The following is a 12491-nucleotide window of genomic DNA, read 5'->3' on the forward strand; positions in this document are numbered from 1 at the left end:
ACTATAATGGTACAGACTGATAAACACACAGACATCAACGTCAAACTTATAACACCCCTCTTTTTGCATCGAAGGCTAAAAATATAATAAAATCAGACAGTACATTGTTTTATTGTGGTAAAAAATAATATATTGCAAAATAAATAATATCACACATTCATTAATCCGTTTGACGAATAAGAGTTCCTCATCTCATAATAATTCTCTTTGTAACCGTAATCACAATATTGCACGTTATTGCAAGGGACATCGTTCGTCATTTCTTCGTAATTTCTGTCTTCGTAATCATTTTCAGAATAATCTTGGTTATAATTTTCGTTGCATCTTCCGCTATTATGTATTTCTCTTTGGATTTGGTTTCTTTCCTCGGCAGTTGAGTCGCAGTTTTGTGTGTTAACACTCCATCTTTGAGAGATCGTACAACTTAAACTGCCACCATGTTGGAATGCAAATGGCCATGCCTGTAAACAACACGAATATGTCATTTATAGTCATGGATATCAAGATAATGATATAAAATAGTATACAGTCACTTGAAATAAAACCAATGATAAGATTTACTATATGTAAGGTAAAGTAAAGATAATAAAATAGTAAAAAATTCGGATTAATGAGAATAATTATTCGAACTGCTAATTGTTACTTTTTTCCAGATAAAAAATAAAATGAAAAATTTTTAATAGCACAAAAATATAAATAAAGTTATTTGCTCAGCATTGGCTCCGAAGCAAATTCCAGAATAGATACTACGACGGAAGATTACAATTTGATATGAAGTATTATTATAATGTAAAGCAATTCTTCGATTTTATAATGTCTTCATTCCAAACCCAGTCAGGGCAAAAAGTTTTCTAATAATATTTTTATTTAAAATTTCTCTATATGATTTTATGGCAGAGTAAAATAAATTACTTAGAGTATTTAGTAATTACTTATAGTATAAGGTACGGTTTTGTTTGATTTACAAATATATGTATTTAAATGTCTTAATATGTCAAACTGTTTCCAAGAAATAAAACTCTCAACTGACAAGCCGCCATTTTAATTTCCGTAATATGAAGGATATATTTAGAACAGTTGCCCAAAAACATTTTATATTTTTTTGATAACTAAATTACATTAGGTACGTGTTATATATGCAAGCTAAGTAAAGAAGCGAAACCTTTTATGTACCTAGAGAATATCTAAGTTATTTATTGGAAACTTTATATAGGTGGCAAAATAAACTACCACGGTGTCATGGACCACCCAAAAAGTTACATTTATAAAACATCGACCACTCTTTTTTTTTTATTAAGCTATGGCTTCATTCGCACTGGAATCATCAGTTGTTTTAGGGTTGTCTATTGCTAACCCAAATAAACAATAAACATATTTTGACCTGCGCCCTAAAATTACATTTATCCTCACACAAAATTCAATTATCATTCAAATACCATTTGTTTAAAAGCGTTCAGTTCAATGCAGTAGTTTTCCTTAAATTATATATATTAACATAGTATGTTAAGATTCTTTTAGACAAGCCAACGAAATAAAATGGGAATGTAACAGGTCAAAGTTGAAATGTAAATGAATATATATGCCTAATGTTGAATAACATTCACTATCAAATAAATAAAATCTACACCTTCAGTTTAAACTAACTCGCCTATGCAAAATTAAGGCAATTTGAAGTTTATCTAAAGTCTAAAACTTGCTGCTGAAAAGTAACCGAAACGCCGGGAGTATGTAGTTTTTTACAAAAATAAATCACGCGTAGTTTATCCGAAAAATATTAATTTCATTTAAATGAATAAAACTCGCGAAAATCTTAGATCTCATTACCTGATGCATATTTTTATAAATCAAAATAATTATATTAATATTATTTATTTAGTAACACATCTCATTCCGTCTTGCCGCTCTATGTACTAACAAGACATTTCAACGTTCATTCTAATTGAAATAAGTAGGGCTTAATAATAATTAATACTACATTTTTCGCTATGTAACTTACAAGTTACATTACATGCACCGCTTTCTAAAAGTAGTTTTGAACATATTTTTCTTAAAATTATCTCGAACATTTAAAAAGCCGGCATCGAATATTATTATGTATATATTTTAATTTTTTTATTTTGATTTTATTGTACTTTTTGGTTTCAAATTGAGTAAGAGAATTTGTCTTGTCTCAACGTAAGTAATTCTAAGTTCATTAATATCACCATGCTACGCCTTCAAAACCAACTTAAAAGACCTTAAATCTATTGCTGGGTACACTTATATATTATATAAGTAGAGAGGGCACGAGATTATTCATTTTATACGAAATTTTTTTAATACAAATTATTATAATTATCGATCCTTTGTATGAATGGTTGCATGTATATTGAAACTTATTGGAATAAAAAGAATAAATACTAATAACTAAATATAGGGTAGAAAGAGAGAGATCAAGAATACAGGATGTGTGTAAAATGAAGATTGTAAAGAAATTTAAAGAAAGATTACTTTATTATATTAGGTGTCGCAACACTACGGCTCCACTTTGCCTTAATTTAAATACCTAAATATAAGCTGTGAGATGAATTATCATTTACTATTTCATTTTAATGCAAAGATTTTTTTCTTATGCGACCAATTTCCTATGTTTTCTATTAAGGCCTTAAGGCCATTTGTACGGAATCAATAACTAAATTAACCTTGACAAATTTTTTACTGCTTTTTTACTGCTTTTAATTTTTAATATTCTTAATCACAATTTTCCTATCTTCTAATTATGAATTCGATGAAATTCTTATAATGAAAAATGTATATTTTTCTTGCGGCGCAAAGAAATATGTCCTTAGATGCCATATTGTTGGCATACGGTATACTTTATATATATTTTAGTATATATAAGTACTAAATTAAAATCAATTTAACAAAATATAGAACATAATAAGCTCGACAACTTCATCAAAAAAGACAAGTTATAAAACCTTAAAAAGCTCAGTTTTAAATATGTCATTGAATCTGAAAAGTTCATGACAATTAGACATCAGTGAAAACATCGAGGGAACAATAAAACGGAATCTCTTAACGTCCGGAGATAAATTTTATTTATACCAGTAACAGCTGCAAACTTTTGGTCAGCGCGCGCCCGACGTTAAATTGTTTATTGTTGTAATTTTGTATCTATCCTCATTCCAACTGTTTATTTGCCTTTTTAAAGGCTTAACCTCGCGCTTTAAACACAAAGATGTTTTTAAGGACATCCGGAACCCACACGGCGACAGATAAAAAATATCTTTATTTAAAAAAAATTGAGGACTAATATAATCAAAATTTTTAAACGGTTATGTACGAGTACATTTTTTCTTAATTATTGAGTATTTTGGTGTTAAAAGCTTAGTCTTATATCTACGTTAAATTTACGACTGCCATAGTTTTTAATTTTGTCACCTAATCATTCATTTGTCAGCGACCTTCTTGGAACGGTAATCCTCCGTTGACAGGGATGCGGTGCCGTTTAGTGCCCGCCTAATACATTACAGTCATTGATTTATATACGTACGCAAAATATTATGTTCAAGTTTCAATACTATTATTATACATTTTAATAACGACTTTCAAATTGCTTCCCTAGAAAATTCTAGCATTTTTAATAGTTAATAATGATTTTCAGGGATAACGAAATATAATTTATTTAACACCTCCACCAAATTTGTGTATATCTCACATTAAATGTTCGAAAATATACAAAAGTTCTGAAATATTTCACAGAGTAAAGACCTTAAGACAGTCGTGTCACGGATGAATTAACAAGATGACACTTGTGACAGAAAATAAATGGTCAACAATTATAATGTGACAACATGGCGTTTTTATGAATTTTTTTGTATATACTTTATAGACTATTGAGAAAGAAGTAAAAAAAAATATTTAATTGTTCTCCACTTGTTATTTTATTTAAATACGAGTTTTGAAATCAACTGAGAAATTAATGGAATTGTATCATTTTGATCTTTAAACTTGAAGCATAGTAAGAAATAAAAATTCAATTATATATATAATTATAAAAATTATATGTAATTATAAAAATAATATGTATTCTTACATAAATGCTTGTTTTTTACTCACATTCAATACATTTAAATATGAAAGACAAAGTCGTATTGCTAGTATTATGGAGATCTTAATAAAACAGATATTGTTTTTGTTATCTCAGATAAAACTTAACTTTTCATGCTTAATTTATAAATATTTCATTTACTTGAAAATAATTAAATAATAATAAAATAAATAATTCATAGTAAAATAAGGGTGCTTATAAAATATTACTTTTTGTCATAGAGAAAAAAAAAGGTGAAAAACTGACTAATTAAAAAGTTAGAATGTATTTAACAAATCATCTTTTGAATAGAACTCACCTAAGTTAATACGTAACAGAAAAAATGTTTAAAACAGAGTTTCATTAATATATTAAATTAATGTTAATAATCAGCTTGGTACTGTTTCTGTCATTTATAATTTTTTTAAAGGAAAATTTATCCAAGGCGGGTTTAAGGGATCACACTCTTTATGGTCTGTTTTGAAATAAACAACACTAGTTGTCTATTTAGTTACTATCATTATCTAGGTAGTTAGTAGAATTAGCATGTTTTCCATGACACAGAAGTTTTCTTACTTGCAAACACCAGCTACGAATTATTTTTTGACAGTTAGAAAAGGAAATCAATTTATAATATAATAATTCGATTATTTCTCAACTGTGCATTTTAGAACGGAAGCTCATACAACTGCACCATATTATGAACAGATCCTAAATTAAATTCTCAAATAAAGTCAATGAACTTCTTTTTTATCTGTTTAAAGTTTCGATCATTAAGCACTTATATATAAAATATTTTTACTAGATGATATAAGTTTTCCTAAAAAAGTATTTGTCAAACTTACTTTTTGTTTTATTGAGTTTGCCTTATCAGTGCTAGCCCCAGTATTTTTTTTAATTTCTGCATTCATTACAACAGCTTTTCTAATACCGTGTAAGATGTAATACCGTATGAAACTTTGGACAAACGTAATATTTTTAGATTAAACGAGATTTTTAAATAAAAATGTAAATTATATTTTTTAAATACATAGTAGTTAATCGAACGCGCCTTAGAATATTAAATATTAGTCAAGTATTAAATAACGATTTTCTCTCAAAAAAACATACATATTCATAATTGCCAATTTTTTTAATGAATAAGCCCAAAACAGATACAATAGACGACTATAACCGTAATTGTAACATTTCTAAAGCGACTGTATCTCTATTTCATTAACAATTCTTATAAAATCATAAAATGGTCTCAAAATTATTATGAAAATATAATCATTGTATTTGTTTTATTTTCATTTACTAAATACTAAAGGTTGAATGTGTTTTTATAAAATTAAAAGTTTTTAGGGATAATTTTTCACCTAGTTACAAACTGATAATATTTGTAATCATTTTATATCCATAAGAATAAATAATACAACTGGCTGAAAAATCTTACGAGATTGAGCGGATGCGGCGGTGTGTGTGCGGATCGCGGCTCATGCAGCAGAGCGCGAAGGTGTGCGATGTAAGATGCAGCCAAACGAAGAGTGTCCAGCTTGGAGAGCTTAGTGTCAGCTGGTACCCAGGGTAAGGTGGTCTTTAGCCTATGGATTTAACAAACTTACATGTCCATATCTCCTGATTATCGCAAGCACAGTATGAGTGGCATAAAATACAGTTTCTTGACATATGATTCCTATCAAATAAATCACAAAAAAAAATAAGACTATGACTATTTCACTTCTAAAAAAAATTCCAATTTAAAGTCGAAAACTCGAAACGGCATTATGTCGTTTAAGATGGCTTTGGTAGGTATATCAAAATCTATAAAAAACTTTGTTAGATATCGGTAAAATTTGAAATCTTTCAATTGTTACGACATGCAGCAACAAAAGGAATACATCTTAATTATTCTACACATATATATGTGCCTCACTCCTGATTTTGTCTGTTTGAAAACATGTTTTGTTTAAGGATTATGCTCGGTGTTTTAATAATATTGTTAGGTCTAGCGAAATGTTATTTGACTTGTAAATATTTAAACAGATTGTGTTTGCCATAACTCACCTGCAAAAAGCCTTCGACAATACTCTCATACGGGCTCTTTCCCGCGCATTCGCGGCATTCCTATGTTGGGGCTCGTGACCGCTTCTACCTAATATTTAATTAATGTACATATTTTTTTAATATATCACAACGATGAAAAGGATGTACTTAACTAATTAGTATACGTTATAGGTATGTATTTTAAAAAGCATTCAATTTATCTCATTTCCTGTATATGCATGGAAATGATTAGAGCAATTGTGAAAATCTAGATTCATTCTATCGTAAATTATTCTGTGTCAAACTGAAATACATGTTACGAAATTATTTAGAACATTAACGAATAACAAACTAATAAGTAGATTAAAGAAAGTTTATCCTATTGATATACTTATGTAAAAATTTCTTCATTGAAATAACTTAACAAAAAGAAATACTAAATCTAAACTAATGAAATCAATAGAAACATGTTCAATCCTACCGGAACTGGACAGAGAATCTTCAAAAAGGAAGGCATCATCATCTCCGTCTTCTACTCTTTTATCGATATTCGATCGATTTAATCGTTTCCTAGGCATTATCACAATCACACAATAACATCACTAACAACACTATCAGGGTGTAGTGGCCGAGGCGCGCGGCGTTTGCTATTTGAGTAAAGGCTGCGTATGCGCAGGGCGGGCGACTGTTTGGGCGGCGCTATACAAAACCACACCCGACACGATTTCAGGATTATAACTCAGCAAATGAAACGAAAGATCTCTGTTTTTATACGTGCAACTTTTGTGTTGATGAATTATATGTTTACATAAATTATTTGGATATAATTATAGTTTAAAGATACAAAAAATCAGAATCTTACATGAAATTACTTATTTCACTTTTCCCATTTAAGTTAATAATATTCGTTACGAAATTTTATTGCTTACTATATTTTATTTTATTGCTTACTTGTGCTAATTTTGCAATACTTATCTTCATATAATAAAAACGCGTTAAACAATTATTAGACGTCATTGATGGTAAGATTGACATTTAAGCTAAGGGTCCCACTTCCGACACTTTATACTTTGTGACAGCAACACGTGCTACACACTCACAACTGATAAACGGAGAGAAAAAAAAATGTAATGCTTAAAGTTTATTCCCACAAATAATTATCATAAAATAAACGTGTACTTAGAAGGATTTAAATACTTAAAAATTAGTTTTACTAGTGAAAATTAATTTGAAGTATTATAAATGAAATGTTCAAATTTATTTCAGACTGTATTACATTACGGTGTAATATAATCCGTTTCTTATTATGGAGGTGCTCTGTACCTTACGTATCGTGGATTCTAACGAGATATAAGCTTCAAATAGGATGACACCAGGGTTACCACTTACGATGCTAGATGCGTATTATTAATTTCTATTTTCAATATGTTTAAATCAATAATACTTGAGTGGTCTGTTAACAACAATGTAAAGTTAAATATTATTATTAATAAATATTTATCGCTTACGTAATTAACGCCTTATCTTTTGGGAAGCCCGAAGATAGAAGATTTAAAAAAACCTCTTCAGGATCAAAGTATTGAAAATGAATTTAGTGTGATTTAAAAATTTCATTGAAACTAAATTAAAATATTCTTCATATAAACCTTATAAGTTAACAATAATATAAATTCATAACTAACTACATTGAGATCCCCCTGCTCGACAACCCTAGCAGTTCCAGGTGGTTGGTATCAAAGCATTTGAACCGAAGTGATTCGTTTTAAGCGCCATCGCTCGTGTGACTTACGAGGCTGCCGTGTTTTCTTAACAAATATTATTCATTGTTCCACTTACATATTCAATAATAACTACTTAATAGGAACAAAATCAACATATCTCTTGAAAATAGTCACCGGCAATTGCTAGGTAAACGCAAATACCTTTCTTTTTAAATCTGAGGAAAAATTCCTAAAGTTTTATTTAAGAAACTCTATGTCTAGGTATGTAATTAATTATATTTGGAGTGTTTATTTTGTAATATTAAATTAACCGCATTTTAGTAAAAGCGTTAGGGGACGTACATAGTACAATAGTAATTTTTCTTTACACGTTTTGTCTATCTATATGTTTGTTTGTTTTGGCTTACCTATCCTTTAAAAGGTTTTAAAGAGACTTTCATGGAAAAGCTACGGTAATAAGGAGTAACTTAGGCAAAGTAACAAAACTAAGTATTGAGTACAGACGACGTGAGCAAAGTCAATTATTATTAAAACAAACAAATATTAAACGATGCAGTATGAAAAAAAAAATGAGAAAAGTCTATTATTTAGTCATCAAAATATTTGGATAGTAGTTGATTAATCTAAAGTGGTTATAAGTTTACTTCAGTATTACCTAATTTTAAATACAGTATTTCAATTAATACATTAAAATATATTATGTATTATTTTCGCATAAAAAAATAGTTAGTGACTTTTTTTGTATAACAATCTATCTCTAATTGCTAGTAACGCATATACTGTCTTGGATGAAGTAGCGCATAAATCGCAATCACCCTGTTCATGAACACTTTTTCTTTTCTTACTAGGAAAGACAAAAAAAACTGAAAGGGTAAAATATTACTAGGAATTTCCTGTTTATTCAATTTCTTACATCTTTCGGTGTATTATATTTTCATTGCGACATATTTTATTTGACTATATGTGTTTCCATATAAAAATTTAAATTTCTTCATAACTACATTACAGCCAAAATCATTTTTAGCAAATATATCTTTTAAATATCTATATCAAATTGTAAAAAAATATATTCTATTATAAAGATATATTTATATTTGCGATCCATTTAACAATAGAAGGTATACGCTATCTTTAAAAACCAAAAGCTTAAAACGTAGGAACATATAAGAATTAAAATTTTAACCTATATTCATTAATGTAATTAATTATGTAATGCATTCATTATATAAATTTATTCATTAAAAAATATGTAAATAGTGAAATGTCAAAGTGACATTACAATTTTTTTAAGACGTATAGTTTGCTGTAAGTAGATTTGTGACTTTGACAAATCAACAAGAATTTAACCTGCGAGTTTTGTCTTATTGATTGTATTTTAAGTACCAATTATTATTTATTATCATATGTAATATGTTAAGAATTGGGTAACAAAATTAAGAAAACTTTCGACATGCTTCCTGGTATCGGTGTATTCGGAACTGGTTCTGTAGCTAAAGTTTTGGTGCCTTTCCTCAGGGAGAAGGGATTTCCAGTCGAAGCTATATGGGGTGTGACGGTTCAAGACGCTGAAAATGCGGCAAAAGAATTAAATATACCTTTCTACACTAATAAAATAGACGACGTTTTATTAAAAAAAAATGTGAGCCTGGTATTTATTGTTTGCGCTCCCAATTTACATGCGCAAATATCAATGAAAGCATTGGGAATAGGTAAACACGTCGTATGTGACAAGCCCGCCGGTCTTTGCCAAGCCGAAGCCTTAAAAATGGTGCGTGCAGCTCAGTATTATCCTACACTAATATCTATAATCAATCATTCTCTAAGATTCTTACCAGCATTTAGCCATATGAGAAAATGTATTATAGATGGTTATTTAGGCAATCCAGGTGACTTGACACTTATTGATGTGAGAGTACAAATGGGATCTCTACTAGGAGAAACATATAATTGGCTATGTGATGACACCATGGGTGGAGGTACGCTCACTTTAGTGGGAAGTCATGTGATAGATTTAGTTTCATATCTCAGTGGGCAGAAAGTTGTGAAAGTACATGGAGTTTTACGAACATTTGTGGATGAGACATCAAAAGTTAATGGCATAAGAAGGATCACAGCTCCTGATTTTTGTACATTCCAATTACAAATGGACAAAGGTTTATTGGTCACAGCAACATTGAACAATCACTTGCCGGGACCTTGTTTTAATCAAGAAATTTATGTTTGCAGTAAGAAGGGTTATTTAGTAGTTCGAGGAGGTGATTTACATGGTCGCTTGTATAAGAGTAACTCTAAAAGTGCTTTAGAAGATGAAGGTAAAAGACCTCATGATAAAGAAGAGGTAATTTATGTAGATATTGAAGACTTGAGTTGTGCATCAAGTGTTATCCCAAAACCATATATTAAAGGTCTTTGTAAAATGATAAGTGCGCTTAAGGAAGCATTTCTTCCTGTAAAGGAACAGATGGATTGGATTAAAGAGCCAGTAAGGACCGCAGCCACCTTTGAAGACGGGCAGAGAGTTCAGGCGACCATGGAAGCATTACGCCAATCTGATGAAGATGGTTGCTGGAAAACAGTCCAACTTCTCACTGAACCACCTGACCCGAATCCAGCTTTATCAGCAGCTGTAAGACGCACGGCCATATCATTGCAATAATTAATTGAATTTACACCTCTATATGCCATTATTACGTACCTTTATTATTTAAGTTTATATAGGTTCAAGCAAAATAATTAAAATTAATCATGCTGTTAATATTGTAAGTGAATAAGAAATGAATGATTTTGGCTTTAATTATTGGCAATGAAACAATAATGTATAATATAATAAATAGTTGTATATGTAACTAAAGGAAAGAACAATCTAGAATATTAATAACTATGTTAAAGGAATTCCATTATTTAAATTACTACTTACTTTATCTATCAAGTAACAAGGGAAGTGTGTATTAAGTAATTTTTGTATGCCTATATTACAATTATCAGTATTAAAAATTAACATTATTGAACTGAATTGCCATATATGTTATTTGCGTTTTTCAACATATTTTTAGCTTTATGGTGCTTTTTCATTGTATTCAATAATTATCACATCCAACCGAAATCCGATTGAAATATTTTAATGGGTCCATATATCAGCCACAGTAAATAAAGAAATACAAGGATTGTTTTAATTCTTATATTTGAATTTCATTTCTATCATCCGTAGTTGGTATAACCTCAACAACTAACCTATACAATGGGAAACTCATGTACAAATCATTTTCGATATAACATTTAGCACGAATGGGGGAAATAATACAACATGCTTTATAACAATGTTATAATAAATGCAAATCAGATAACAGTATGTCCCACAGTATTGAACATATTACACAATCACATACACTACAATGTTCTTCTATATATCTAACCAAAATTCGAAACCGCGCAAACTAATACTAAAATTAACATTAATTTTCTATCTTTGCCAAGATATCAGATTCTCTGAAGAGATGGTATTCTTTTTCGTCATTTTCGAGACTCACTTTGGTGCCGCCGTATTCTGGAAGAAGCACTTTATCACCGACGCTCACAAGGACTGGGATGAATTCTCCATTTTCCTTTCGTGAGCCGGGTCCTACAGCGACGACTTCTCCATGAAGAACTTTTGATTGAGCTTTCTCGGGGATAACAATACCTCCTGCAGTTTTGGTTACTGCTTCTGCTCTTTTAATAAGAACTCTATCGAGTAGAGGAATCAATTTCTTTGCAACGTTAGCCATGACTTAGAATAATATCAACTGTACCGATACTTTTGCACGATACTGTTAAAGACAAATGAGCGCAGTTTTGTCAGACAGTTTTATCAATCTTGAATCTAGAATATTCGCAATCCGTACGATTCCCGGCGACTTGAACGAACTCTATGTTCCATGTGTTCACTGAGTTACCATTAAAAAAAAAAGAAAAATAAGTACATAGATTTTTTTTTATTTTTTAGTAATTAAACACGGTATATGTTTAATTATTTTAAATAATTTTTGAAATGGACTTTTAATTAAGATTCTAAAAGTATTATATTTGACAAAAAGCGACATCTATTGTCTAATAGCGATGACAATTTTAGTTTAATCTATTCATAAACAAGTTGAATAAGTATTTCAAAATTGACACAGATGTCGCTACAATATTAGTATTATAATTATTTTAGTAAATGCTTTCAATTTAGGTCTATTTTACTCCTTCATACAGTTGAAGAATAGATTGTTTATATGTTGTATTATAACTTGTATGAATAATACTATTTTAGTAAGGTATTTAATGTTCGATGACTATGCTGGTAGTCATCAAGTACGAGAGCGCCGTGACCATCGAAGGAATGTTCTCTCTGCGCCGGCGCCGTCCAGTCTCGAACACACCTGCGCACAGCGTTTACACACACAAGCAATGACCTTACCTCACGTTCAGACCTTTATCTAGGTTAGAACTGTGAACTATACTATAATATAACGGCCATTGTTACAGATGTTCTGACTAGAAATAATACTATGGTCTGTTTTTTGATTGACTCCGCGAAGTTTGACAGAATTAAAAAGAAACCTGAAATTAAGTGTGAAGAACTGGAAGTGGATTTTTAAATATTGTCTCCACTGGTCACAAAATAAATACTTAATTTATATAATGACATTAAC

The 12491-nt window shown here is 29.9% G+C and overlaps 3 protein-coding genes across 3 annotated transcripts; 1 reads left to right on the forward strand and 2 right to left on the reverse strand.

Moving 5' to 3' along the window:
• On the reverse strand, positions 1-6819 carry LOC116772441 (transcription factor 23). The gene is made up of 4 exons (XM_032664639.2): positions 6579-6819; positions 6119-6206; positions 5508-5655; positions 1-461 (listed from the first exon to the last, which is right to left on the reverse strand). The coding sequence occupies exons 1-4, from the start codon at positions 6673-6675 to the stop codon at positions 150-152; spliced, it is 645 nt and encodes a 214-aa protein (XP_032520530.1). The 5' UTR covers positions 6676-6819; the 3' UTR covers positions 1-149.
• A 2322-nt stretch (positions 6820-9141) lies between these two features.
• Positions 9142-10997, forward strand: LOC116772484 (glucose-fructose oxidoreductase domain-containing protein 1). Its single transcript, XM_032664695.2, has one exon. The coding sequence runs from the start codon at positions 9269-9271 to the stop codon at positions 10472-10474; it is 1206 nt and encodes a 401-aa protein (XP_032520586.1). The 5' UTR covers positions 9142-9268; the 3' UTR covers positions 10475-10997.
• A 129-nt stretch (positions 10998-11126) lies between these two features.
• On the reverse strand, positions 11127-11732 carry LOC116772486 (10 kDa heat shock protein, mitochondrial). Its single transcript, XM_032664696.2, has one exon. It carries the CDS (start codon positions 11580-11582, stop codon positions 11271-11273), a length of 312 nt encoding a protein of 103 aa, XP_032520587.1. The 5' UTR covers positions 11583-11732; the 3' UTR covers positions 11127-11270.
• Between the last annotated feature and the right edge of the window lie 759 nt (positions 11733-12491).

This window comes from Danaus plexippus, chromosome 12 (assembly GCF_018135715.1).
Source record: "Danaus plexippus chromosome 12, MEX_DaPlex, whole genome shotgun sequence".
NCBI lineage: Eukaryota > Metazoa > Arthropoda > Insecta > Lepidoptera > Nymphalidae > Danaus > Danaus plexippus.